Raw genomic sequence first — 27,931 nt, 5'->3', positions numbered from 1 at the left:
TTTCACTGAGATCTTAACTGTTTTATTCACAAAATAAACAACTTCATCTTCCCAGAGGATGAATTTAACAGAAAGACTCAAAGCATCAGTTATAAAAAAAGCAGTACTGAAAATTTGAAAAAGTCTGATAAAATTTACAAATGCAAACTACCACTTTGTACAAAATCTTTTTTAAAGGAAGTTTAGTCATATTTTCTTAAAATACATTTTTAACAGCTCAGAAATGCCCATTTATTTCAAACTGTTTAAGTACTATTTTCGTCTGTGCGGGGAATTCTCCCTTTGTCTATCGTCATGTTTTCTTGGTTCTCTGTACTGGTCAGAGTAATGGTTGTGTTTCTCTCTGAGTCTCTCTGAGCCATTTCTGTATCGGTGGTCTTCTTCCTCCTCCCTTGGGCTTGACTTGTTATAGGATCTCTCTCCAGACTTGGATCTTTCTCTTTTTCTACTCCGATGTCCATTATCTCTGCTCCCGTGTCTATAACTTTCATCATCAGAAAAAGAAGCTCTTCTTTCTGCTTTCTTCAGTTTTGAATTGCTGTGCTTATTTTCTAGATCCTTACTTCTCTCGTGGTTCCTATCCCTTCCACTGTGGTAACTGTCTCTTCCATTAGACTCATCCCTGTGATAGTACTTTGATACGTCATCTCTCCTGTGTGCATCATAATTGTCTCTGCCATTAGACCCATCTCTGTGATGGTGTTTTGATACGTCATCCCTCCTATGTGCTTCTCTCAGATTTCGGTGGTTTCTTTCTGACTTGCTCTCACTATCACTTCTGTCCTCTTGCCGTCTCCTTCCCATTTTCTTTTCAAGTGATTTCCTTTTCCTTTCTTGTTTTTTCCGGGAAGCTTTATCAGATTCTCTATTTTTCTTTTGTGTTCTCCTTCTTTTAGCTTTGGAAGCATCTGAAATCATAACAAATTATGGGAATAAGGTTCTATTTTAATCAACTATTTGATTTATTACACTACACAGATTACAAAGAAATACTTTTGCGGAAAAAAACTCCAACTTTTGTTGTTACGTATCTTGCTGCAGGTTACAAAAACATGAGCTTTGCTTGTATCCCTCCGCTCAGCCAAGGATTTCATGCAATGGGACAAAATTCACCCATTCTTTTAACTAAACAGGTTGACTATTTTTAAATGTCTGGCTGTATTACAGGCCTCATATTTTAAAATGAAGAGAAATTCTCCCTTGAAGTGAGAGCTGAATAACAAGCCCAGAGCTTGTTATTAAAGCTTCAGCATTTCTCAGCAGCTCCTCTCTCACTAACCCCTGAACCTCACGTGCTCAACAAGCAAGGTTACATCACATCCAAAACAGTAAGAACAAGAAAGTATGATAGCAGGGAACAGTCTTCCACATTTCATCCTATTTGCCATGATTACACAGATATCAAGAACATGACATATCATTCCACCTCAGCTCTAACAAACACCAAAACCAAACTTCTTCCTCACCTTACAGAACATACCAACAAACCTGCACTTAAAAGCAAAATGTTACTAAGCAGTCACAAAAATGGAGTAAGTCATACCAAAAGAGGAACTTGCTAAACAAGAATCTGACACAACATGCTGATTGCAAAGTTTTTAAGTCATGAAAGACATGCCTTCATATTTTAAGTGCTACGTACTGACAAAACTCCAACAATCAAGCTTCCCCCCTCCTCCACTCATCTCTAGCTGAGACACCTGCAGGGCTTTTATCCTTTACCTATCTGGAAGTGATGCCTGAATTGAGCCTCTATGCATCATCACCTTTTTATTGACTTGATACAGAAGGACCAGGCTCAGGCTGTAAAGCCATACATCAAAATTTCCTTCTGAAAGGTCACCTTTTCCAGACCATCCATTATCTTCAAATTGTTTACTTGACCAATTACTTTCTGGAAAAGCTCAGTCAATGAGTTTAAAAACAGCAGATTGGGAAAAAAAGTCTTAACACTATCCTGAGAAGGAGGATGAAATAGATTCAGAAACTTTGTGGTATTGCAGCAACATAACAATGACTCTGGCTTGTTTTCAGGAAGGATAGTGCCATCTTGTCAACAACTTAAGATCAGCTTCAAAACCCTAAGAAGAAAGGCCACAGACTACTGAGACTAGGAACCACAGGAAATAACATTACATTAATACCTACAGAGCTTTAAAAAGTCCCCAGTTTAAACTGGGTCTACATAACTTACTTCAAGTGAAAAGTGAAATCATTACGAATGCTAAAGAACACTGTAAAGTTAACAAGAAGTTTAAGAAGAGGATGTTTTGATAAAAGCCCTAACAGTCCTTAAAAATAAATATACAGACATTTTAGTTATGCCACAGTTACTGAATGAAAGCAAAGCAAAGGGAGTATAGCTGCTTTAAACCAGTAAAGAAGCAAAAATATTTGCTTTTAATTAGCAGAAGATATTTTCTTGTCTAATAAAACTTGGCTTTTGAAAAGACTGTATAACTACCTCAGAAACAGTCTAGATACGAACTAACTTCTGTATTTCTGAACGCACAGCAGTACTTATCTCAGAGGAACACTTTACTCTTCCTGTTTGCTCGTTATTAACAATCTGCAGATTTCACTCAACAGATGTGACCAAGGATTAGAAGCAAATAGTAAACACTAAGTTGCTGTCATTTACAGTAAGCAACGGTTATAATATGAGCTACAGTATCACATCATTTAACTGTTTCTAATCACCTTCTGAAAAATACTGTAGCCATAAATTGATTCAATAGTACAACAAATATCTGAGTTGTACAGCAGCTGGCTAATCTGGCTGAACTAAGGCTTACTGGCACCCTGATAACATGCGATGATGGATCACTCTGGTTACATTTTAGAACAGTAAGCTTTTTTTCCCAACTCTACCAAGTTAAAGAAGTCTTCTCTCTGCAGCTTTTTAAAATCAAGCTATAACTAGCAAAAGATATTCATTTTGTAGCAAGCCTGACCCATGTTTACAAGAATATAGTTATATCAAATTAGTACCCCACACACAATATTTAAGTACACAAAAATCAGAGAAAAAGTGAAACCGGGCTACTAAGATATAAAACTGCAAGTTTTAATGACTGTGTTCCTTAATAAAGGAAGGACAAACAGTAGAAAGAGAAGGTCCTAAGACTACAAAAATCAAGTGCTCATACTATCAGACTGCAGACTCAGTTGGTTTGTCACTAAGGACTTACCTCTCTGGTTCCTATCAAGCAGCTCAGCAGAGCTGCAGCTGTCTATGCAGGAACCATCTGGCTCTTTGCTGAACTAACGCCTTCTCTGACCCTATTTGACTGTGCCCTGCTCTAGTGCTTTGTTGTCATTAATGTGATAGCTTTACGATGAAATGCAAATCAGATTTTGTAGAGGAACATTGCAAGAGGACAGAAATGCATTTCCAGACATGAGCAGTTAACACTGCTTTTATTTTATTAATCTACATTTTCATTTCTGAGGCACATAATAAATCAAATTAATTTTGAATCAGCAAGCCTCTGAACTACAGAAAGTCATGCTGTGTTATCATCTGCTCATGTTATATAAGAGACTGTACACAGTAATTCATACTAGCAAGTACTTTACAGATCAAGAAGTGTTTATGACACTTCATGTCAAAGAGAAGGCTCTACAACAACAGGATGGTATAGGATGCTAAATACTGATTATAACACAAAACTACAAAATACTAAGTTGTCAGTAAAAGCAGATTCATCCTTGAAGATCTCCCTCAAGACAAGAATCCTTACTATATGAACTCACAATATCTTCCAGAGGAAGAAGCATTAGAAATGGAGAATAAGAAGTAGAATAAAATAAAACTAATTGCTAGAACTGATCAGTGTTGAGTCCTATCCACAAAGGGGGTACGTATTTACAGAAGAGGACACCAGAGGCACCAAGCTCACTCAACCAAGCAGTGGAAAAACAATCAGATGTTAGTCCCCAGAGTTCCTCATTAAGGATCCCATTGAAATATTAATTCTATCCCCCCCGTTCTCCACTAGACTTAAAAGATAGCTCTGTGCAACAGGTAGCAACTGTGTAAGAAAGTATTCTATAAAACGAAGTTCCTCAAATATTTAAATCTCTAAAAATGGAACTCGTTTTTTCTATTTTCTGAAATAAGTTTATATGGGCAAAAAGCAGTATTTTAAAAACAATTAAAAATATATATATATTTATAAACCACAGCAGCACTGTTTAGAGCTAGTTTTTTCCTCAAAACAAGTAGATGTAGCAAGAACAGTAAACAGAAGTATAGAAGTAAATAACAGGTAAATGAATAGTTATAGCTAGTACTTAAATACCTGAGTCACTGCTGTCGCTACTGCTAGATGAGGAGTCACTGCTGCTGGATGACTCTGAGCTACTGCTACTGCTGTCAGAATCAGAATCTGAAGAAGAGTCAGTTTCCGAAGATGAAGAGGAATCTGATGACTCAACATCTTGTTTCTGAGTCATTATCATCTTTGGTGCATTTTTCAGATGCTCCCGTAATTCATCTCTAAACAACAACAAGAACACCACATTAAAGAAGAAACTTCCCCCCCACACCTCCTAAACTGAAAGGCAGGGAAGAAAAGCAAATATTAAATAAAAAAAAACAATAATGTTCCTCACGTTAGTCCTCCAAGGCCAATTGAAGTGAAGAAATTGATGGCAAAGCGAGTGTTTCTTGGGTTATCCCGAGGCAGTAATCCCTCAAAGAAAGGCTGCAATGTTCTGTTGAAAACAAACATCTAAATTAATCAGTATGCCAGTTTAGCACTTATTCTCACTGACATTAACAGACTTAGAAAGCAACTATATTACATAGCACAGCAAAAGTTCTCTTCATGCATTTTTCAGCACTTTCCTTGTTTATATCTGTGATGTATATTAACAAAATACTTCAGTGAGTCTAATAATGCGTTGTCATAACCTGACAGTATGAAAAGCCTGATTTTATGAAGCCCTCAATAGACTTGTGAAAACACAGTAGCTAGAGATAGCAAAGGATGTTACCTGATGACCATGAAGGACAAAGATCTAGATAACTACGATGAAATTCCATCAAACAGGGCCTTAAGATGGTTTAAATTCAAGTTTACCTGAGCTAAAGCACCTACTAAGTTTGTTTAACAGACAGAAGTTACCCCAACTAATGGGAAGTAGCTCTAGTGAGCGAGATGAACGTTGCCAGAACACAATGTGTTAAAAAAAAAACAAAAATTGATTCTGTACTCAAGGACAAGCAACTAACCCTAGAAAAACTACAATCAGGTCCTTTTTTCCTACATTTTGTCAGAACAAGCAGCCACAGCAAGTTTCATTACTGCTGACAAAAAACTGAAACAAATAGACTTGCAGAAGTTGAACTGTATTTGGAAAAAAAATATAGCTTTCAAATATCCATGCACATACTTGAACTCATCAATGGTAGCATTCAATTTAATGGGATTCTTTGAGTCTCTAATGAGTAAAGTTACACGTGAACTCATTCTCGAATCTTGCAGCTATAAAACTGCAGACGTGGTTGAATTTAAAAACAGAGTTTTTATCTGTGCTCTTTCTGATGAATGAATTCAATTTACTATTTTTAAAACAAAACTTCAACTTACTCGTCCTTTAATCTCGCGTTCAGATTTGGAAGTCCCATATATTCACTAAGTTCCTGAAAGAATATTTTGACAAAAATCCTACTGGAGGATGTGGTTGTTTCTTCACTCAGTATTATACACTCCAGAACCTGAAAATGTTTAGGAAAAAAAACAAACACTAAGTTGGAACACACTTTCTTTCATTTCTCTTAAAACTCTTTGGCCTCCTGATAAAACCAGTAAAGACTGTTTATTTATTTTTGTTCACCAACATACACTAATTCCTGGTCAAGATCTTTTCTTCCTTGAAAACTCTGCTCTAACACCTGCAAGAAATTTCTGATCACTTTTAAACTAGCAACTGTTCCAAGATTTATTCTGTCCAAGAGAAGTCCATGGAAGAAAAACAGGTGTGAGAACTCCTGGGAAGTTAAAGATTTGAAATGGATGTTCTGAAGAGGCGAGATATTTGGACTAACTTATGTGTGCCTAAAGAATGCCAATTAGATTACATTACGTATCAAGAATAAAAGTATATGAAAGGACAAGTTGCATTGTAATTATTTCTACGTTTTTAAAGTTTCGTTTTTATCGATCAGAATGCAAGGCTACCTTTATTCTTTCAGCACTTAAATCACAAAATGGCAGCATGTTTAAAATTTCATATATAAAGCTTGTAATTTTTCTATATAAAGTTAATTCTAGAAGATTTCTTTAGACTTACTTTTTGAGAGACAGTTAATTACACTGCTGATTAGCTAAAAAAGAGTACATTTTAATCAACCAATTCCAGCTGAGCTCTGCAAAATAACAGCTCAGAACCACTAATGAAGAACTGTGGGAGACAGAAACAGGTTAGGATGTTCAATGGTGTATCTCAGAATACATTTAAAAGAATTCTGTTTGCTACAAGTGCCAATAGTTCCAAAACGCAGAATGAATACTAAAACCAACTTATTACTTATTTCTGAATTGCTATAGATTAATAATTAAATAAAAAGGCTATGGCAATAGCCAGTTCTACTCACACTCCAGGGAATTGAATCAGTGTACAGTAGATGAGCAAACATCTTGGCAACATTCCTCAATTTGTTTGTTTCCAAACGATGAATGGTATCATATTGTTCCTTGAAAATAGCTTCGAAGGATTCCATATATTCTTTTTTCAACATGCAGAAACGCTGCAAGAGTATTTTACTATTTAAACAACCAGATTAAGCAAAATATTAAACATGCAAATAACATATGCATAAATGACTTATGCAATGTAAATGTAATGCTGCTAATATTTATCACAAGACCTTCTGTTAAACTAATTCTTAGAGAAAATATCTTCAAACAGATACATTTGATCGCTTTCAGCAGTTTGTCAGAGCACAAAACTCATCTGCATTGCAAAGTAGTAATTATCAATTTTGACCTACAGCAAATGATTCAGCAATTTATTTTACTTCCATACATCCAGTATTGTCACTGGATGTAACCCCTCAAATACAACTTTTTTTCATGACATCACTGAATGGGTGTTTCAGACTAGAGAGGCAGCAGGGAACAGAGCTCGAGGCAAGACACTTCGGACATAAACACTGCAATGAACATAGAAATTAGCAGTTATGTTCTACAGCTTTTTAACATGCACGTTCAAATGGTTAGTGCTTCATAACACAATGTCAGCAGAAATATTTCCTCAAATACTGAATAAAAAAATACAAGTCGATGTAGACACTTCCTTTCACCAGAACTGCTTACTCTCTTAAGACAGCTATTTGACTTAACTAGTCAGCTCTGTCAATGTAAGAGATAGGAAAAATTTAAATAAGAACTAACTGTGACTAAATTTGTACTTACTTAGACAAAAAAAAACAACAAAAACACAAGATGCTAGCTGTTTACTGAAAAACAACAAAATAAGGAAAAACAGGACAGCAATTATTGTTTTGCCTTACAAATAAAATCTACCAAGCAGCTAGAAGAAGAGTCTCAAAAAATCAATTGTTAGCACTGAGAAAAGGATTTATCCAGTAACTCACAATACTTTTAACTTCTTTTAGTATCAATGCCTTGGCCCCTGATTTACTTTTCTACTGTAATGGAACAAAGGGAGGCCAAAAAGCAATAAAGAAGGAGAAAATGAGTTCTCATTCCGCATTCACTGTGCTTGTTACAATCCAAATGCTAATTCAAACAATTAACATAATCATTTTCAGTATAATAAAGACTATTAGTTTTACTTACCTATTAAAATTGGTTTGACACAGTAAACAGACTAAACCAAAAGAAATTATCTACCATAAAGTGTAAAATCTGAAATTAGAACTCACCCCTGCCAGTAACCCAAAGAACTTCTCATATGTTCTTTGCTGAGCGCAGCAGTCAAGTATCATGTTGCAGAGTTCTTTCTGATTTAAGATAAAACAACATTTTCTCTAGGTAAATTTGCTGTAGCAGTACAAACATCATTATTAAGTATCAAAATGTTGAAGAAACACTGACATGGATGCCAGCTTCAAAACAAGACTATTTATATAACTTCACTGGTAACAGCAGTAGCTTTCCAAATTTCTTTTGTTTCTGGAGATATCACAGGATCTATATTTGAACTTTTGGCATTTGTATTTTCTCTTACGCTTAAGCTAAGGTTTTGAACCAGCTCACAATCGAATAACAGTCAAAACTACTTTGCTACCTGACTTTACCACAGAGCAGAAAACAGCAATGATCCCTGCATTTATAGAAAACATGGACAAAGGAATCCATATTTAATTATATCACAGGAGACTGCAGGACAAGTAGTACCTTAGCAAATGTTCGTTATCTTTATGACCAAACGCTAGACTTGAAAACTAGACAGATGCATGCATAGCCCTACCCTTATAAGTAGGAACGGATAACTCATGAATGAAACTTGTATACATCTTTATACAAATCCTAAAATAATTATTTCAATTTTAGACTATAACATTTTTCTTTGTAATAGGTATAATTTTACAGGTTTTTTTAGTCACCAAATAACCATCTAGTAGTTCAAGCTCAAGACACGTTTTTAAATCCTGCTGCTAAGAATGAAGCAAACAAAAAAAGCAGTGGTTTTTTTTTTTTTTTGAAGGAGTAAGAGGAGCATAAAATAAATGCAAAAAAGCATCAGCCAAGCTAGAGCTCTTTTACCATTCTGAAATCTTATTTTTAAATAAGCTTTGGGCTATTTCAAGAGCAACAAAAATAATTCAGAAAGACTAACTTTAGCCTTAGCAAACTCATCTACTTAGACTTCCTGTGTAACTAAGGAAGCTGCTTTAGGCTCCTGTTTGGAATCACCCTCTAGAAGAGCATCTTCTCTTCTTGGCTAGGAAGGACCGAAGAAAGTAGAGGCAGATGAGCTTCCCAAAGCTTTTACATGCGCGCACCAAAGACAGTCTGCCTTCCATCTCACTCCTGTCCAAATGCATGTGGACATAGATAAGCATCAGCTATGGCAGTCCCACAGAAGTTACTAGCTGCCAACCACCCAAAACAACCAGTTCCCTCCCACTCCAGAAAAGGCAGCCTTTATGGAAGAAAAGATATCTGTCCTCCTTTCTGCTTATTTCCCAGTACAAGCACCCCAAGATAATTATTGTATCACCCTCTGGCAGCTACATCTATCTGTATACATAAACCTTGTTTTCATCACTATATGAACTGAGCATACTGTGACATGGTTTAGGGTACAGTCATTAATACAACCGAAATATTAATATTCTTATATGAATTAGAAGCCATTAAACACTGGGCCACAGTTTTCCCCCAATAACATTATATTTTTCCATATTACCCACTTTATACCAGAAATCAATTTGACGTTCCCAAATAGGTTTCAGGGTATCAATCATGCATCTTTCATGATTGATTAAAAGTAAACTTTAACACTTGCATAAGAAAGTTGGATAACAGAGGAAAAAATGAAATGAACTTTTGACTGAGCCGTTGTGATTTTGAACATTTTAATCTCTTTACATCTCTGACCAGTTTAGTGTACCAGCTACCGGACTAAATACTCTCCTACTTATGCATTCTTCCACCAAGCTTGTGTTGTGAAAAGAAACATTTTGCCCATCACACACTGTACTCAGAACAAACAGAAAGCCAACCATGTTTAACAAGAAGAAAAAATCCCTTCCAAATAGCAAGGCAGCAATGTATCAAACAGAAACCTAAGTTTACGTTTAAAGGCATTCTTTTCAACACTGCCACATTGGGTTAGCTTGATACATTAAAATGCATATTAACTTTTTATATTATCCTGTTTTACAGTAATGCTTCAGTTAATCAGTTTTTAAACAATAAAAAGGGGTAAAGTGCTGATGCCATTGCTAATAAAGTCAGCAAGATTTGAAAAACAAATTACTTCTTTTCCTCATCTTAAATGCAATTACAACATTGGTATCCCCTGTGGTTTACAGTAATTAAATATTTTAACATTTTAATTAAATATTACGATGATTTCTAGGAGGGTATCTTGAATAACCACACGCATGAAAATAGCTTTGCCCGCAGACATTCTTGCCAGTGTTATCAAAACAATTCAAGGTTAGGTCTAGAGTAACTGTCTTTCAGATTAAAAATTAACAAACTTGAAAATGATTTAATTATTTTTTGAGAGATGTGACAAGTTCACATAGCAATTCTAGCTTCAATTATGGCTTTAAAAGGTTAGTTAACTCATTTCTTTGCTTCCAATGATAACACTTCTGAAGATGATTACGGTAAGGAAAGCCTGGGGGTTTTACTTCAGCATTTGCTTTAAAGAATGTAATGAACGCTTCCCAGTTTTAAAGACAGTTTGTATATTGTGCTGTTCAAAGCCTTTCATACAATGCCAAACAAGCAACCATCCAGCTTCACTCAGAAAGTAAGCATAGCTATCTTGTCATGGAGTAAATAAATACTTCAAAAATATCTGATGGCCAACACAGTTTAAGTGAATGATCTTCTGTTGTGAAGATCTTTAACTCAATGCTGTATTATGGAAAAATGGCATTTCCCAAAACTGCTGAGATGGAAAATACAGAGAAAGATTTCTCTAAATACACCTCACTTCTCCAAGTTCCCCCGTAACGATTCCTGTTCAAACAGGGTAATGGGTTGGATGGACTTCGGTGCAACCTTGCAGGGAAATTACCTTCTTTTTTAAACCAGCATTACTGTTATAAAGAACAAGCATACCTTAGCTACACTACATTAAACCAGCTTCACACATAAGGGCTACATTAGCTTCAGAAAGAAAAGTTTAAATAACTTAGTTTTCTCACTTCTTTTTGATTCTGTTTCTTCTTACACTATGTGTTTTTCCTTTTTCATTCATTTTTCCCTACTTTTTGCTATGATTTCTTTCTTGAAGAGTGGCATTCAGCCACTACTCCAATTTCTGAGCTGACCCACATGCATCCTCCAAGGATCTTGCCTGGATCAAGCCAGGATCAAGCTCTGCCTTCCATACCTGGAATTGAAGGCATTTCCCCTCCCCTCCCCTCCCTTGCCAGCCATGCAGTTCTGTTCCTCCATTGCACATACAGGCTATATACAATCTGAAGCAACCATCAGACATCCCTTATCCATAGGCTATCGGTGCTTCTTAAAACATACAAGTTCCTGTGCTAGTACATGTGTTCCTATGATCACACAATGAACTGAAGGAACTGATATACTGGAAAGAAATCTAGAAAGAGATATAGGTTGGTTTGCACCACTGTGAAATTACAACTACCTGAAATTAGCGCCTTGTATTTTATACGTTGTTGCAGTGCTTTCACAGATGCTGTTCCTTATTCTATTTTATTTCAGCTGAAGTTTGTTTTACTACCTTTAAGCTTTCCCTGCCATTGCATATTTTAGCGCAAGTAACACATGTGCCTTTTTTTTCCAGCATCTCTCTCTTCCTTGCCTCAGTTCTCAGAATTATGGCACAGAGCCAAGGCTGACCAAGGGATAGAAGGTGCAGCAGTAGCAGGTGGCCTGGCAAACTGCATGTAATGCTTTCAGCAGCTACCAGGCTGCCTCCGGGTCTGTCCTCTATTGGGTTAGCTTATGGTCTTCCTTCAACTTCTTTTATCCCTTTGCTTATCTTTCTCTTTTTTAAAAAAAGAAAAAACTTATTTCATGTTTAGAACACTGATTAAACGACGATTAAAGTTGAATGTGCTTATCAGAAGTCAATTAGACCTCCGGGACTTCATGTAGGAAGAACAAACTGGATATAAGGATACATATGTATTTAGTTGTGCTGCTCTAAATCTGTTTCCTGTGGCAAGTCTGCAGCACACATGGAAGGCGCTAGTAAAACAATTCATTGAAGCCACACAGCACCTGCTTCCTTTCAGCCTGAAAGGTACATATGCAAAACTTAAAATTAAGTAATGTCACTGAGGTAATATGAGCAATTCCATCTTCTTAGGTTAAATGTATACATAGAGGTTTGAAAGATCAAAGCCTAGACAGAATTCTAGCTAACGCCAGGTACCAATAACACAAAAATATCTTTATTTTGTAGATGTCAATGTATACCAAAACAAATACAGAAAGGGCAATGAGCTTCTCAGCTAGATAATGAAATCGGCTATTTTTACATCATTAGCATTTTTATTAATGTTAAAGATATGCAGTTAATGAAAACTATTTTATACTTATTGGAAACATTTTAGTAAAAATATCACCTACCACAGTTATGAAGTGCCTGCATCCTATTCGCAAAAAACAGAATTTAAGCCAAGGCACTCGAGAGAGTTGAAAAAAAAAAACAACCATCAATCTTAGCATTTTCTCATTGAAAAGATAAACAAGACAAACAATGGCACCTTCTAATAGATGTCGTATTTTAAAAAGTACATTTTAAAATGTAAGTTTCTGGGACTTCATTCCATATATACATGGAATTTAAAATGTCTCTCTTAATCTGTTACTATTTATTTCCAAGAGATATTTTGAATAATGCAGCTACACAATTAGCTATTTTCTCCTGTAAACATTCAGTTCCTCTGTGATCCTGACACCTAAAGAATAATCCCCATTCAGGTCATGAAAGAAATCTCAGGTCAAACAAAGCACCTAGTTCATTCTCTGTTTTCATTTTTAAATATGTAATCTACGTACCAACTGGAAGGAAAAAAAAAAAAAAGATAAACTGGTTCCACAAAGGGTGCTTTCCAAGTTGTATCTCAAGATCCATATTCTGCAGTTATATGTGCATTTCTGATGTAACTTCAGGGATCACACTGATGTCAATGGCACTGTGTGGTGCACACAGTAAAGCCACAGAATAAGACCTCATCTATTACAATTTTATATTCTAAGTATAATACAGGGTTTAGAAGCAGCTTTTTTTGCACTTAGTCTTCTGAGGATCTTATATGTGTAAAAATTGGATCAAAAATACAATGTGATTCGTAAGAACTTTAATTAGTGTAAAATGGTCAGACAGTAACCTAGTATAAACAAGCATTCAGATTAACACTTTCACTTGAAAAAAAATCACAAAATCAAATTTCTAGTGGAAGCATGGACCCATCTCAAACAAACACAAGCCTGCTGGTAATACCGATAGTTCCTTCCCTCCTTAATACCTTTCCAAGTCACCTAAGGAACAGACCTGAAGCTGAGAAACAATCTATGATCTACACACCACCAAATACTCTAGACATCAATTCACAGGGCACGTAAGCTAACGTATGCATCCCATGGACTGAATGAACACGCTGTAAATCAAAGGACTGTTAGAATCCTAGGAATGCTTCTACGGATTGCAAAGAGACAGCCAAACAGTTTAAAAAAAGAAAAAAAAACTATCACTATGCCTTATATTAGTTATTGTCTCTCAGATGAAACTGCAAGCAAGCCCAGTCCTATTTCAACACAAGTCTAAACTAAATTAAAGGCTCACAAAAAAAAAAAAATAGTCCTGCTACAGAAGACAGGGAATGGAATGGAAAGACTTGAGGATGATCATGTATTACAGACAGTAGCAAGGCTGTGAATTCATCATGGTGCAGGTGCCAAACCAACCAGTTGTGATGCCCCATATCTGACAAAAGTAAACCAACGAATCTCTGAAATCATCGACATGATCAGAACAGAGTTCTCAGGTTTAGATCATCCCTCTCCATGCCAGCTTCCTGGACTATGTTTTCACTGAATGTCAAGTCAAAATAAGTACTCCTGTTATCTTCAAAACTAAATTAAGAAATAGCACCAGAGAGACACTCTCAACCCCCCCCGCCCCAAAGTAGGACTGTTTTGAGGAAGTGTGACTCCATCCTGTAAAAATGAAAACGTGTCAAATGCATGCATAATTCTTTCAAGACTGTGCCTAGAAAAACTTTTCTCATTTCAAACAAAGAAATAAACCCTGTGACCCACTATTTGTGTTTGGTATAGCCATACTGAAGGTCAGATATTTTTAATAGAAGACTAACTTAGTTTAGCAAAGTTCTAAGCATTGTTGTATACATATTCAGTTTACGCTGTAATCAATAGGAAGAACCAATGAAAGTCTGTTTTACCTCAATTTTTGAAGAGCAAGAATAATACGTATTTTTTCCCTTGAGAAAGACTGAATAACATAAAGGCAAGAAACATTTATGCTCTCAGCTTGAACGATGCTTCAGTCCTTTTTAACTAAGTGTTCTGCAAGCAGCAAAATCTTCCCCAAAAAACCCACAAGACAAAAGAAGTAAACCCAAAATGCATTCCACACAAACGTTTTACTAAAGAAGGAGCAATTCTCCAGGTAAGTACTTGTCACTCCCGTCTAGATATGAACTACCATGAAGATTCTCAAATCCTTTTCTTTCAACTAAAAGCATCAGAAACTGAAGCATATTCCCCCTCTAGAGCAGAGGTAACAAAGCCTGTTAAGGGAAAGTAAAGTGAAAAGCCTATTTCTGACATTTTCCATTGGGCTTGGTTGGTTTTTTTTTTCCCCCTAACAGTTTTGAAGCCAGAAGAACTGGTAATACCACATTCCTCTACTACAGTTTTAACTTAAATTTTCTTTGGCAATGCATCCGATTCACGCCGCTTTAACACAGATAATAACAGCACTTTAAGAACAGAAGTAGTTCTCTCTGCCAAGATCAAACATATGCCCAAAGCAGAAACTGAAAAGCTTGTTTAGAACAGCTTGTCACAGACTGTAGTACAGACTACAACAAAGCTCTTCAACTTTTGATCTGCATGCTTGCAGATCTTCCATGAAAAGGTATTTTTTTTTGGTTTTTTTTTTGAACTTCAACGACTTTTATTGCTTTTTTTTTTGTTGCTGAGGATTTGACTCACTTTGGTATGTTTGCTCAGCATTAGGTGGTAATATTTAAGTATTCAGACTATCAAATCTAGAATTTAATGCTCAATTATTATTTTTCTGCTTTTCAGGTAAAAAAGATCAAATACCTGAAATTTATGTTCTTAAGGATAAGGTGTAGATGAGTATTTGGAGAAGAGGGAATATGCAGCTGGAGACTAAAAATTAATTATGCAAATTAGATGGGAAATGGATAATGTTTGTGCTCAATTGCACTCTTTATTTCTGAAAAAACATTTCAGTTCATAGCAGAATGAAAACTCTCCTTTTCAAGCCACAGCACAACAACTTCCTAAAGAATAAACAAATAAAGATTGCCAGCATTCCTATCAACACTGATTAGTACATACATTGTAATGCCTGGAAACATTATTAGGTCGTTCCTCAGATGATCTAGTGGAACCTTAACTTCTTCTCCAAGTTAGATCAGTGTGGCAGACCCATGACAGGTATTAAACATACCTACACTTCTGTTGCAAAGTGGTTGATGTGACACAATCTGTAAGTCAACCACTGACAAAAACTCCTAAATTTACATCTGAAGTCAGCCCTGCTCTATCACTTCCAAATCTCTGCACGTAACAATTTGAGACAACTGCCTGCAAGAAAGTAATTAAGACTTTATTAGTCTCAAAACTGTCACTCATGTCTGTCTTCAGGTTCCAAATACTCTTAGTAGCTTCTAGGTCGCATTTGACAATTCACTACTCAGAACTGTGGAATACAGTCTTACTGACAAAATTAAAGAAAGCTGGTTTTTTTGGGGGGGTAAAGTCTTCTGAAAGGAAGAAATTCACATTTAACATAATTAGAAAACATATTTTGCAATGAAAACTTTCAATTTCCCAATTTTTAAAGAATAGAAACCACACTGAATGACATGGGAGTCAACTCTACTACCTCCACCTCATGATAACTGCCACTCGTAGCAGGGCCAACACAGAGAACAAGCTCTACAGGTTCTTCATTAAATCAGAACTGAGGCCAGGATCAAGGTTTTATGGAAAAGCAACCTGCAAACCATGGCATTGTCACCTCTCCTACATGCAAACCAAGTGGCAGTTTCCTTACAAGAACAAACATGAGTTTATCAAACATTTCAGAAATATATCAAAAGCAGTTAAAGCTTGGAATCATAAAGTGTGAAAAAATGTTGGGTAAGATCCAGCATCTTCCTGAAGAACGGGTTCTTGAAGCTTTCAGTTAAAGGAAAACAAAAAGGAGAAAGGAGGGGGCACAGGGAGCTTTATGGCTAAAAAATTCATCTCGTGACTTGTTTCAATTATGAAAGTAGTGAGAATAATTTCAATAAAGTTTTCATTTAAGAAGATATGGGACATAAGATATTTTTTGTTGTTTAGAAATAGACAGTTGAATCAGACAGAAACGCTCTGCCATGCATTTAGCACATGGACAGATCTGAGGTACATAAATACTTTTATAATTTTAGTATCTAAAGCTGATAGTCCTTTCTGCTCTCACACTGATCAGGAAACTGCATTTTTTCTTTTCCTCTACAAAACACTCCTTAGGAGCTGTAGGCCTATACAACGAGTCGAAGTTCTCATACTTTTCGTTAAGGTAAGATGAAAAGTAGTGATGATTATTAGGGAATGAAATCAGCACAGAGAGGATGCCGCACCTAATGAAAAGATGCGGATTTACAGCAGCTGTAGTCAGCCTCGAACTGTAGGAATTGCTGCAGCTGGTACGAATCATAGGTTGATACTAGTTTCTCTCTTTAGATTGATCTGTGTACATACACACAAAACGCCAAAAACAACTCTTCAGCATTTAATTTAAAGGCATTTAATTAATAGTAATTACAACAGAACTCTAGTTACGTGGAACACATAACATTCTCTTTTTTGAATAGGATGGTATGCTAACCACAGCCAATCCACTACACACCACAAATTTTTATAATCAAATACAGAAATTCTTATTAATCTACATGTAGCTCTTTTTCAGAGAGTGTTATAAGTTAATATTGAAATCTGTGATAATTAGAGAAATTTGAACCTTTAAGAAATAGTAAGAATGACAGGAAAGAATATACTGGAACGAAACACTAGGAAAACAAAGTAGTACTGTCCAGAGACTTAACCAGACAGCTGGCAGGATATCATGTTTTGAATCCCCTCATTTGTTCTTTAAAAATGAATCAAAGTCAGTAGAAACATTCCAGAGATTATAGTCTTCCTGGTAAAAAGCTACTGTACTCAAGTCAACGCTGTATTTTGATTGATTCCTGGTAGTTCTGTATACAGTTAAGAAATGATGGATAAATTAAATTTTCTAACAGTCTTTAAGTCTCAAAATTAGACCTGGAAGTTGCACTGACAGCTTTCCTACAAAATTAAGAACGTATGACAACTTTTGTTTTTGGAAAGCAACAGAAAAAACACATTTACCCATTTCTTTTGCATACAGTAATATTCTTATATTTTTAAACTTGTGATTGATAGGTGAAATATGACATTTCTCAAAGCTCACACTTCTATTTCTATAAAGCACTTCACAGGATTAAGTAATATAAAAAGATTAACATTTGGTAAAAGCACCCCATAAAATATATGGAAAGTAACACATTAAATCCATCCATGTTTCTGTTGGTTTTCATTTACAAGGAAGGCATTCACAAAAAGCAAAAGAAAATATCCTAATGCCCAATACTAAGTTAAATCTCAAAAAATACCTAGTTTTCCTGAAGTGCTGTGGTGGAAAAGTCTACTGCTTTACACACTTCAGATTCTGGCTAATGTAGATTTTTCTTTTAGATATGTATTTTTTTCCTTGCAGTTCTTGACTACAGAATAGATGATAGCTGAGAGACACAGCAATGGGATTAAACACCAGCAGCTGAGGAACAGTCAGCAGACCAACTGCTAAAGCAGTGGTACCCAAGTTACACCAGCGCTGTATAACAGAGCTTGTGCATTCTTGATTGTTCTCTATTCTTTATAGCTGAATTGATTTTCTACAACTCAGCATTTTTTCCACTATGTAGACTTCGCCAGGTAATGGCTCCACTTGAAGCCATACTCCTATGCATGCTTAGTATTGCATTTAGATAGCATTGAATCAATTTCATACAGGGAAGTAAAGAATGAGATAAGACAAAAACATAGCAGTCACCTGAACTCTTAAATTACTTTCACGTGAACTGCTTACTGGCTACAGAACAATTTACTTGAAAACACACCTGTCTGACAAACTCCACAATTGTAACTAAGCATCCATATACAAACTGCTTTGAATCAATACACAGTATTATTGAAAAGAACAAACAAACAAAAAACCCCAAACTGAAAGCAACGACACAACTCATTCTTTTAACACCAACCTATATTTCAAGTCCCACTGACAAATTCTGCGGCTGCCTGAAAATACCTCTAACTCCATTCTCTTTCAGAGTTGGAATTCTGAAAACATTTTGCAAGTTACTGTACTTTAGTTATAGGATAACCGTTCCAATAGTCCAACCAACAAATCTTTTCGGACTTTAAACAAACATTTAAACCGCCTGTCAGCAAGGAGCAATTGCACAAGACAAATGTGTTAAGAAACAAGTCAGCCTACACGCTAAAGGTTTAAAGATGCATTTTGAGGAAAAACAGGTGGAAGGAGATGCTGTCATTTATTTATTTGCTAACAAACTAGGTCCCAGGACAAGTAAGGATTCTAAATACTACAGAACTACATCATAATCATGTTGATAACAACAACAAAAAATAAGCTTACTGTTTGGCTTTCAGGAAAATCCATCTTCAGCAACTTGTGAGCACATTCTTCAAAGTCTAAGCTGCAATAAGAAAAAAAGAGAAAACTTTCTTACCTGTGCAATATACTGCTATGCTAAAGCATCTGAAAACGACTGACTTTCATTCACTTGCAAATTCTGATTACAGCAATCTTCATAGAAAAGTCCCAGTGCACTAACTTCATAAATATTCTAGAACAAACATTTTTTTCTTGGAATGATGATTTAGAAACCCATTGTTAAAATAACTGTCAGCTTCCTACTTTATAAATCAGGCTCCATATTGCATTTTTTTTAAACTGTATGCTAAAATGGGATTTAAAAAGTAAGAGAATTAAAACCTAGTCACATCAAAAGAAATGCAATCGTGTATAAATTATATAATATTTACCTTGACTGAATAGCAAGATAAATTGTACGACGGAAGGAAACCAGGTTAATTTCTGTTTTGTCATGGACAGTAACTTTCTGGCCTGTGAAAGAAAGAGTTTGGAAATAACAAAACATTAAGATATGTTTTATATAATCTATATATCTCTTGGAACATCTCTGTTTTTATTAGGTCTGTAATGCATTTGTGTAAAAATACCTTTTATTTAACACTTCAGCATTATTGTGTTTGTATATTTATTTCTATTCAAATAAAAAATTTAAAATCAGTGTTCATCTTATCTATGACTAACAGGTAAATATTTAGAGATACTGAAAGCCTCCTTTTAAATATCAACACTTAAACCACTTGCTAGTATTAAACACTTAGATCTGGGAATATTTTCAGATTAAAGCCTCCCTTAGCACTGTAATGTTCTTAGTTTAAACTAATAAAATGTGCAACAGAAGTCAAGCTTTCCTTTACTGTTTAACCTACAAAAAAAAAAATCCTAATAACCAAACAAAAACTCTGAAACCATCACCAGTAAGTTGCCAGTCATACACTTACCATCTTCATCCTCCTCTTCATCTTCCTCTTCCTCTTCATCACTACTTCCAGCCTCTTGATCTGGCTCAGATTCACTGTCACCTTCATCGAGAATTTCTGAAAGAGCAGTATGCCAGATTAAAGGAGTATAGACCATCGTAGTTTCATTTACCAAAATAAGAACTGATCTAACATCTAAGAGTTAAAGGATGTCTCAAGTAGAGAAGGTACAACACAACTGACTAAAAACATAGCTGTAGGAACAATACTGAGGAAAGGGACAGGAATATGTTGGAGAGGTCTATGATGAACTGGAAAGGCAGTTATTTGGGACACAAACGCCACCCGCCATTAAACAATAAAACTGGTAACAATAGCTGGGTAACTAAATAACATGTAAAATACCCAAAGTACATAACCACATTTTATATATAGTTTCCACATATAATGGGTAACATAATACAGCTATTATGTATAAAAAATATGTACACACACTCACCTTTCTTGAGCGCTTTGTATTTCTCCTCATTTTCCATAAAGTTGGGATCCATCTTGAAAACATCTTTAAAATAAAAAAGAATCTTTAAAATATAAAATGAAAATAAGACTGTATACTGAATCTTCAGTTTGTGAAATACAATTGTGGAAAATATTCCTATTTCTAACTTACTAAGAACATCCTCTGGGTTGTATTCATCTTCTAAAGGCAACATGTGAGTAAACTGATCTTCCTCTTCCACTAGATCTAACCCCTCCGGAATGATTGGATGATCCTTGAAGCCATCCTTCCGTACAGCAAACATGACTTCTATCATGTACTGAACACGCATGTCAATTTTAGACTCATGGAGAATGTGTCGAAGACGGTCAAAGATTGCTTTGGAAAAAGAAAAATATTTAATACGGAAAACGACTAATATAAATACAGACAAGAAAAGGCGAATGCGTTGGCTCATTACACTTACCATTAATACCTCTAGGAGAAACTTCCGTTAACTTGAGCCCGCTCTCCTTAAGAAATCCAATTGCTACTTCAATACTGTCATCAGTAGGCCTTTCAAGAAGCAAGGTGAGCATTTCCAAACACAAAACCTCATGAGCCTTTAGAAAGAATATCAGTAAAGAACTAGACTTTACAATAATTCCTTGAGGATGTCACATTACTTGTTTAATCACAGAAAGAAGGCAACACAGGGGACAAAGCTAATTAAGAGGTAGTCAACATTTCACATACATTTTAGCTATTTATATTATATCATCTTCATAGACAACATGACTATACCGTTGAAATGGGGCTACACTCTCATGAACAAGCAATTATAAACATTTCACCATTAGCAAAAAAACATAATACATTTACAGGGATCAAACAAAGTAACACTTAGCTTACTAAAACCAGCCGGATTTAACACACTAGTTTTAGTAGTGCATGGTGTCTCTAATCAATTCAGGTCACTTCCAGCATTATGTATACAAGCAAACAGCATATATTGGACCAACTTCTTTAACAAAATAAAGTACGTTCCCAAGGTCTTTCAAAATACGTACAAGAAGTAATGTTTCAAACTGGGGTATCTTATACACCCGGGATAGAAGTCCTGGCACTTCTAACACAGAAGATGTTGGTATAGGGAAAGATAGAAATTTGATTCAAATGCAACTGAGTCCAATTCTGCCTACAAAGATGATTAAGTCTGTATGAGATCAGAGTGCTGCAAGAAAACTCCATTTAGTATCTGTGGAAATTCGCTTGATTTCTATCAGAAGTTATTAGACTATCCCAAACATACATATGACGTTTTGGGAAGCTCTGAGATGTTAAGTGCAGCAGCAAGAGATGATAACTTCACAACCACATTACCAGACAAAAATCGCTATTCTAAAAAGGTCCCAACAACTTACAGCAAGCACTAACAGGAAATCTGGACTCAGTTTTCCCATATATTTTAAAAAAGGGGAAGTACATTCCCTTGAGCTAAAATAAATAGAAAGCCATAGAAAGCATGAGTCAGGTAAAAACATAAAGTAACATACCACATTCTGATTCATCAAATGCGCAACAAACTTTGAAGAGGTTAGACAGAGTTGCTGCAAAATAAACAAACAACTGGAAACTGTAACATCTTACATGGAAGAAAAACTTGTAACTGAGACATTTGATACTAAAGATTTGTGCTTATCAGTCAAATTAAGTCACGAAAATAACTATTTTGATATATTGGTCATTATTCTACCATTAGGACTGCATACTTTCAAGTAAAAAAATAAAAAGAACATCACAGTTCCAACCTGAAATCAGTTGCGAAGCTTTCACAATACTCAAACATTACTTTATTTAATGTACTCATGTCAGGTCAAGCACTACGATATGTTACAATGCACAGGTCTTGGCTGTGTACCTTAGAAATACCTAAATTAAATATACTCAGCACAAGGTTAACACAGCAGAATTGCAAGTTTTAGCACGTTGTTCCTTCACGTTTTTTTACATACCTTATCATTTCTACGATATCCTTTGCGAAAATTTAGTATCAACCTCTTGAGAATCAATTCACCAATATTTGGAAACTTTGAATTGATAATTGCCACAAGAGCCGCATAAACATGGGTAAAAATTGGAGAGGCACCCTGAGCTTGCAAAATGGATCTAGACAGCAATCCCCTGCAAATATACACAAGTTTAAGAAGAAGATTTTTCTTACAATAAAACACTTGATGTTTTCATCCAGTGTGCATCACAAAATAGGACTGCATTGTTAGAATAGTTAGAAAGATGCTGTATGGTCATTTTCAAACAGTTGTTCACTGCACAACAAATGGAGTTGTACAGAATGAGCTGCCTAAATGTGCCCAAGTTCAGAAATTCTTAAACAGATGCCTTCTCTTTCATCAAATATTATCTCTATTAGAACTACATTTTAAAGCAATAAGCATTTAAAGACTCTTCATTTCACATCCCGCCATTATCCCATATTTTAAAAAACGCAGAGTATTCTTAGCTTTGAAATTTGTGACTGTTTTTTTCTCCACAGAGTTGAAACAAAATCTTATTTGTGACAGAATAAACACTTGTGCTGCAGTTACTTATGAAAAACACAGAATTATGATCCAGTACAATGAATAACCTGAACAAGCAAAACAAAACTCTAAGAAATAGAAATTCTATTTTCATAAAAGCTCCCTAAACAATAAAAATCTACCTAGGTATGATAAAAGCAGAATAGGCAAAGCAATGCTTTTTTTCAATGCTTCTTTCAGATGAACCTCCATCCTAACTATGGTTTGGAATGCAACTTTTAAAAATAAGACCACTTCTGGGTGCCTAAATGATTAGAAGTAGAGGGTTCATGAGATAATAACGATTACATTAAGAAGGTTCATAAGATGATGGTCATTACATTATCTAAAGAGCTCTCCTGGGTGTGTATCAATAGTGAAATCTGAAAAGTATCTTCTGAAACTTCTTTCAGATGTGCTTTTCTAATGTTTCAGCACATAAGACTTTGACCATCATTGCATTAGATCACTGCAAAAGCTCGAGTGGAAAAAAAAAGCCCTCAAAATGTGACTCTTTGAAGTACTGCTTACTACAGGGTTAATAAACAGAACAGAACTCATTTGATACGAGTGCAGAGGAACAGAATACTTGATTTTAAAACTATTTGCTATATCCAGATGCAAATGAAACTAGTCTAAGTTACGATCACATTTACTTCACAGTCACCATGATTTATAACCGATATAACAGCACAATAACCTTTTCTCCACATTACAACAGCAAAGATGAAGGTGGTAAACAGTCCAGTCAGACAGCTGCACTACAGTGTTTTGCTAAATACTGGCTGAAAATATTTACTTCAGATCAAGTCCAGGAACACAGAAAGAAAGACAGACATCTAAATTGCAAGTCATTCAAGTAAAATGAGTAGACAGAGCTAAAATAAAAAGGAAAGATACTATCTGCTCTACTATCTTATTCTTCAAGTACGTACTTCTTCCTCTACCCCTAGTCCCTTTCCTCAAGCAGGGGGCCCCTCTGCATAGGAAAATATAGCCTAAGTTACATTTTTAAGTCAGACCTAGTAACCATACGCTAGACATACAGTGATGCAAGAATGAACAATATACATATTAACAGAAAAAAAAAAAAAAACAGAGTTGACTTATTTTAACACTTACCTTCCTCGAACAATATTCTCCTGAAGCAGCTCATGAATGATGTTTTCTATATTAGAAACATTTACTTTGTTGACCAGACCATTGATGGACTTCTTCAAGGCTTCCCAACTCATCCTCTGATATGCCAAGCTATTACAAAGGTATCACAAATTAGTAAAGCATAAATTTGCGGCAGCACTGCTACACATATACAAATGTGCAGATATGATGTACTAAATAAAGTAACTAAGAAAATATTCACTGCACAAATGTGAAGACTAGTTCACAATTACACATTTAATGACTATGAACCCACCAAACCAACATGACATACCAAAACGTAATTCCCCACAGACGTGGTATAACCCAGAATGTTTGGTTTTTCAGGGCATTGGTTAAAAAAAAAAAAAAAAAAAAGCCTGTTTATGCTCTGTATTCTACTTTTCCATTAAGAGCAGAACTGGACATGGTCATAATCTGATTTGTTATTTTGGTTGTCATCTGGCTAGTATTTTGTTTTCCCCAGAGACAGGTAGAGAGGGAAGAAGACTTAAGGAAAATGGCTCTCATCTTTTTTCTGATTAAAAAGATACCTCAAAAAGTATCCCATTTATAACAACATCCCTTAAAACCCTTTAGCATTTTGTTTTTCAGGACGAATTCTAACGTTACCTTCAACTCACCTATTTTTATCAGTAATTTGTTCTTGCATCATCCTGAGCTTGGCGGGTGGAATATATGCACCACCTGTGCGAGTAAGGATTGGATCCACTTCTTCTTTCTTCTTCTTTGAAGTGACCTCTTCGTGAGTATTTGAGCCCTGAACTGTTGACCTCTCTGGACTCCTGTGATCAGGCGAAGAGAGTCTTCTCTTCCTCCTTCGATCATAATCTCTTTCCTCCCACTTTTCATAGTATCTGTCTCTCCCTCTTTCCATCCTTCTGAAAAGACAAAAACAAAAAGAAGCTGTTTTCCTCTTTCGTTGTTTAACATGAGTACCTTCAGACTAATTAAAAAACAGGTCTTAGTATTCACCTTCCTTCTGAAGATCTGTCATCACAATATTCCCTTCTTGAATATTCTTGATCATATCTGCTGTCATCAGAGTATCTTCTCCTTCTGGGAGATGGAGACCTGTCACGTTCTACATCCCTATTCACAACCCAAGATACAAAATTCTCAGTAGAAGGATTAGAAAAGCTATGCTATTAATAACTACTTGCAATGGAATCTGTTACATACATGCCAACAATTCCACTTCTGCACTCCACTCTTAATACACGCATCACTCAAATACAAGACGTTCCCTTTATAAATAACATGTTGCCAGCCACCAAAAAATTAAAAAATAAAATCAGTAGAAGCACCTCCTACCATGTAGGAGTAAACGCTAAATGTCAGTAACATCAAATACCAAAGGCAAATGCCACACTTTGCATTTCTTGAAACACATGCATTCATTTCAACTACTTCTGATGGTGGTGCATAAAACAGAAAAGAAGCCATTAAAAATGACTGCCTTTCGTACAAGATGTTTTATTCCTATTAAAATACAAAATTCAGGTGAACTGCTAATGCTTCATCTCCTGCATCAGTTGACTGCTTCAGATGATAATTGTACATCTCTTGCTGGCCTTCATGATCTTGCTATAAAGCATCAGTTGCGTTCCACGAAAGAAGGTGGTATCTAATTTCCATTTTCAAGATCCTTGAGATTTTAGCTGAGAATTTTTAAGCATTTAGTCTTAACGACAAATTTATTTAACTACTGCTTTGTATGCACGCAAATATTTTATTAAACCTGCACTTATCTCTCACAGCTGTTACGGCAGTATATAAAAAGATACAATATTCAGTTTTCATCTTTGTTGTTTAATTTCTCTCCCCCTAGGCGGTATACATATAGAATTACAGGGTATATAAATCAATCATTTCTACCTGTCCTCTGGAGTCAAACTTCTGTGTCGTGAACTGTAATTTTCTTTCCTTTCATGACTGGACCCATGCTTTAATAAAAGAGAAAGAAATTCAACTTCAAAGTTATAAAGATATTAGAAAGAACATATGTATATATTTTGACATAAAAGCGTACGATGGCTTTAGCCCGCTACATATTTATAAGAAGCAATGGTCACCAAATAAAGCTAATAGCAGTCAGGCTCGTAATAAGGAGAGCTACTTCTAAATAACACATACTTTAGCAGCTGCTACAGGATACTCTAGATGGTAAGTTCTTTCCTGATTTTAAGAGGCTGAACACAGATGAAAAATCATATAGGTTACTAAAGGAAATTGCAAATTGGATGAGACAGAGTATTTTCAGGGTTTACTCTGCTTCTAAATACTTCAGAAGGCCATTTGCTATGGATTACTAGCAGAGACTAGGGTAGATCAACCATCAGCCTGCCTTTGTTCCTTTACTGTTTTCTTTATCCATACATCCTTTTACACTTTGTTGCATCACTTACAATATTGTTAACAGACTTGTATTGTTAACCAGTCCTTGTTTGGCAAGTGGCAAAGTGTCTTTTCCCTCTTCTGAAGATTCTCTCTCTTTTTTTTTTCCCCTCATTTTTTAATCATTATTTGTTTTCTCACTGAATCATTCCTAGCCTCATAAATTTTAAAGATATGAATTTAATATACGTAATAACACACGGGAAAATGTGGGTCTCTTTTGGGAACAATCAGTTCTCAGGAGTTCTACTGCACCTGCCTTTGCCCAAGCAGACCAAATGGGACAAGGATTTATAGGAGTAAAACAATGTTACTGATGTGCCAGTCTCCAAGAGTTCTCAGGTCGCCTTGCAAAAGCAGCTATGTTTCCTCAAAAAGTTGTTCCCTTCTTCTTCTTGTGAGCAGGCTTCCTGCAACAGGCTAGAGAGTCCTTCCCAGCCCATTTCCAAAGCTCCCAAACAATGTGCCCTGGCTATCTGGCTCATTCTGACAGGTGAGGGAGCACTACTATAATCACCTGATCAGGAAAACATGAGAACATACCTATCTATCCCGCAAGCATCCCTATCAAAAACTACTTTGGTCAGAAAGGCTGGAACGTAACTAGAAACAAAGAAGCCCAGGCAGAGTTGAACACAAGAACCCCAAGGAAAGACATAATGAGGATTTCACCCAAGTTCACCAAAATTCTAGTAAAAACCAGATGTGGTATTTCTACACCATTACTTTAAAGAAAAAAAAATTAACCCAATTTTTTCTTGTTGGTTGCCAAGAAATCAGCACACCCATCCACTAAGAAACGTACTCCACAGCCTTTAAAGGTGAAGTTTAACTTCCACATTAAGAAACACAGCTACCAAAGTAACCGCTACTTTATTGCCTTTTCTTCTTAACATTGTCATTAAAGTTTCAACATCCCTTTCCTCCGTTCCCCCACATTTACGTTCTCTGTTGAACCACCATTCAGCTGCTTTTGTTTTACTATGACACACCAATGAAGTCCAGAACTTCCACGGTGAGGACAGCATGCACCAGCTACTATAACCCACTGACCTGAATAATAACACCTCTGTTGTCAGTGGTTGCTGTCACAACTGTTTGCTTTACAACCAGTGTTTTATTTAACACATCATCAACTGAAATCTAACCATCAGCAACAAGCGAATAATAAAGTAAGCTTCAGGAAACTTACATTTATCTGTGTCACCCTGCTCTTCATCTCGACTTCTGCTTTTTATATGAAACTCTCAACGTGCAGCAACGAGATAATCCAAACTGCAGTTCAGTTCATCAAGTACGTTTCATCTATAACACACATGCGACAGCAAGGATTTTATATTGCACAACATAAACGTTACACTGCCGTGCCACAGGCCCAGCCGGACGGCGCCCGCCCCTTCCGCCCGCTCCCCCTCAGAGCCGCGGCCCGGGACACGGGCCGCGACCGCCTGACCCGCGGGGCTCGGACAGGGGCTCCGCCTCCTCGTGGGGGAGAGAAAGGGCAGAAAACAAGGGGACACATCCCACCACCCCACCTGGGCCTCGCGAAGCGGCCGCAACCCCCGCACCGCACCGCACCGCACCTACCGCCCACCGCCGCGCACCGCTGCCAACGCCGTCACTTCCGGCGGAACTCGACGCACAAGGAGTGCGACGCGCTCAAGCACCGCCCAGCGACGGCAGTACGGACAGCGCGGGGGGCAGGCTGCGGGCTGCGCTGCACCACG

At 36.3% G+C, this 27,931-nt stretch overlaps 1 protein-coding gene across 3 annotated transcripts; it reads right to left on the bottom strand.

Moving 5' to 3' along the window:
• Positions 1 to 27,900, bottom strand: CWC22 (CWC22 spliceosome associated protein homolog). 3 transcript variants are annotated; one of them, XM_021399224.1, is made up of 20 exons: positions 27,792 to 27,900; positions 27,397 to 27,509; positions 25,686 to 25,753; positions 24,783 to 24,899; positions 24,431 to 24,688; positions 23,769 to 23,897; positions 22,083 to 22,251; positions 21,624 to 21,677; positions 20,555 to 20,690; positions 20,260 to 20,466; positions 20,089 to 20,151; positions 19,611 to 19,706; positions 19,062 to 19,143; positions 18,652 to 18,712; positions 7,898 to 7,975; positions 6,605 to 6,757; positions 5,598 to 5,725; positions 4,618 to 4,719; positions 4,305 to 4,501; positions 1 to 908 (listed from the first exon to the last, which is right to left on the bottom strand). In XM_021399224.1, exons 2-20 carry the CDS (start codon positions 27,421 to 27,423, stop codon positions 253 to 255), a joined length of 2,781 nt encoding a protein of 926 aa, XP_021254899.1. In that variant the 5' UTR covers positions 27,424 to 27,509; positions 27,792 to 27,900; the 3' UTR covers positions 1 to 252. The 3 variants fall into 3 exon arrangements, with proteins under 3 accessions (XP_021254899.1, XP_021254900.1, XP_021254901.1); XM_021399225.1 differs by having other exon boundaries at positions 27,788 to 27,811; XM_021399226.1 differs by lacking the exon at positions 27,792 to 27,900 and adding an exon at positions 27,740 to 27,778.

This window comes from Numida meleagris, chromosome 5 (genome assembly GCF_002078875.1).
Source record: "Numida meleagris isolate 19003 breed g44 Domestic line chromosome 5, NumMel1.0, whole genome shotgun sequence".
Classification (NCBI taxonomy): Eukaryota; Metazoa; Chordata; class Aves; order Galliformes; family Numididae; genus Numida; species Numida meleagris.
The sequence above is the reverse complement of the archived record's forward strand: the minus strand, read 5'-3'. Positions and strand labels throughout refer to the sequence as shown.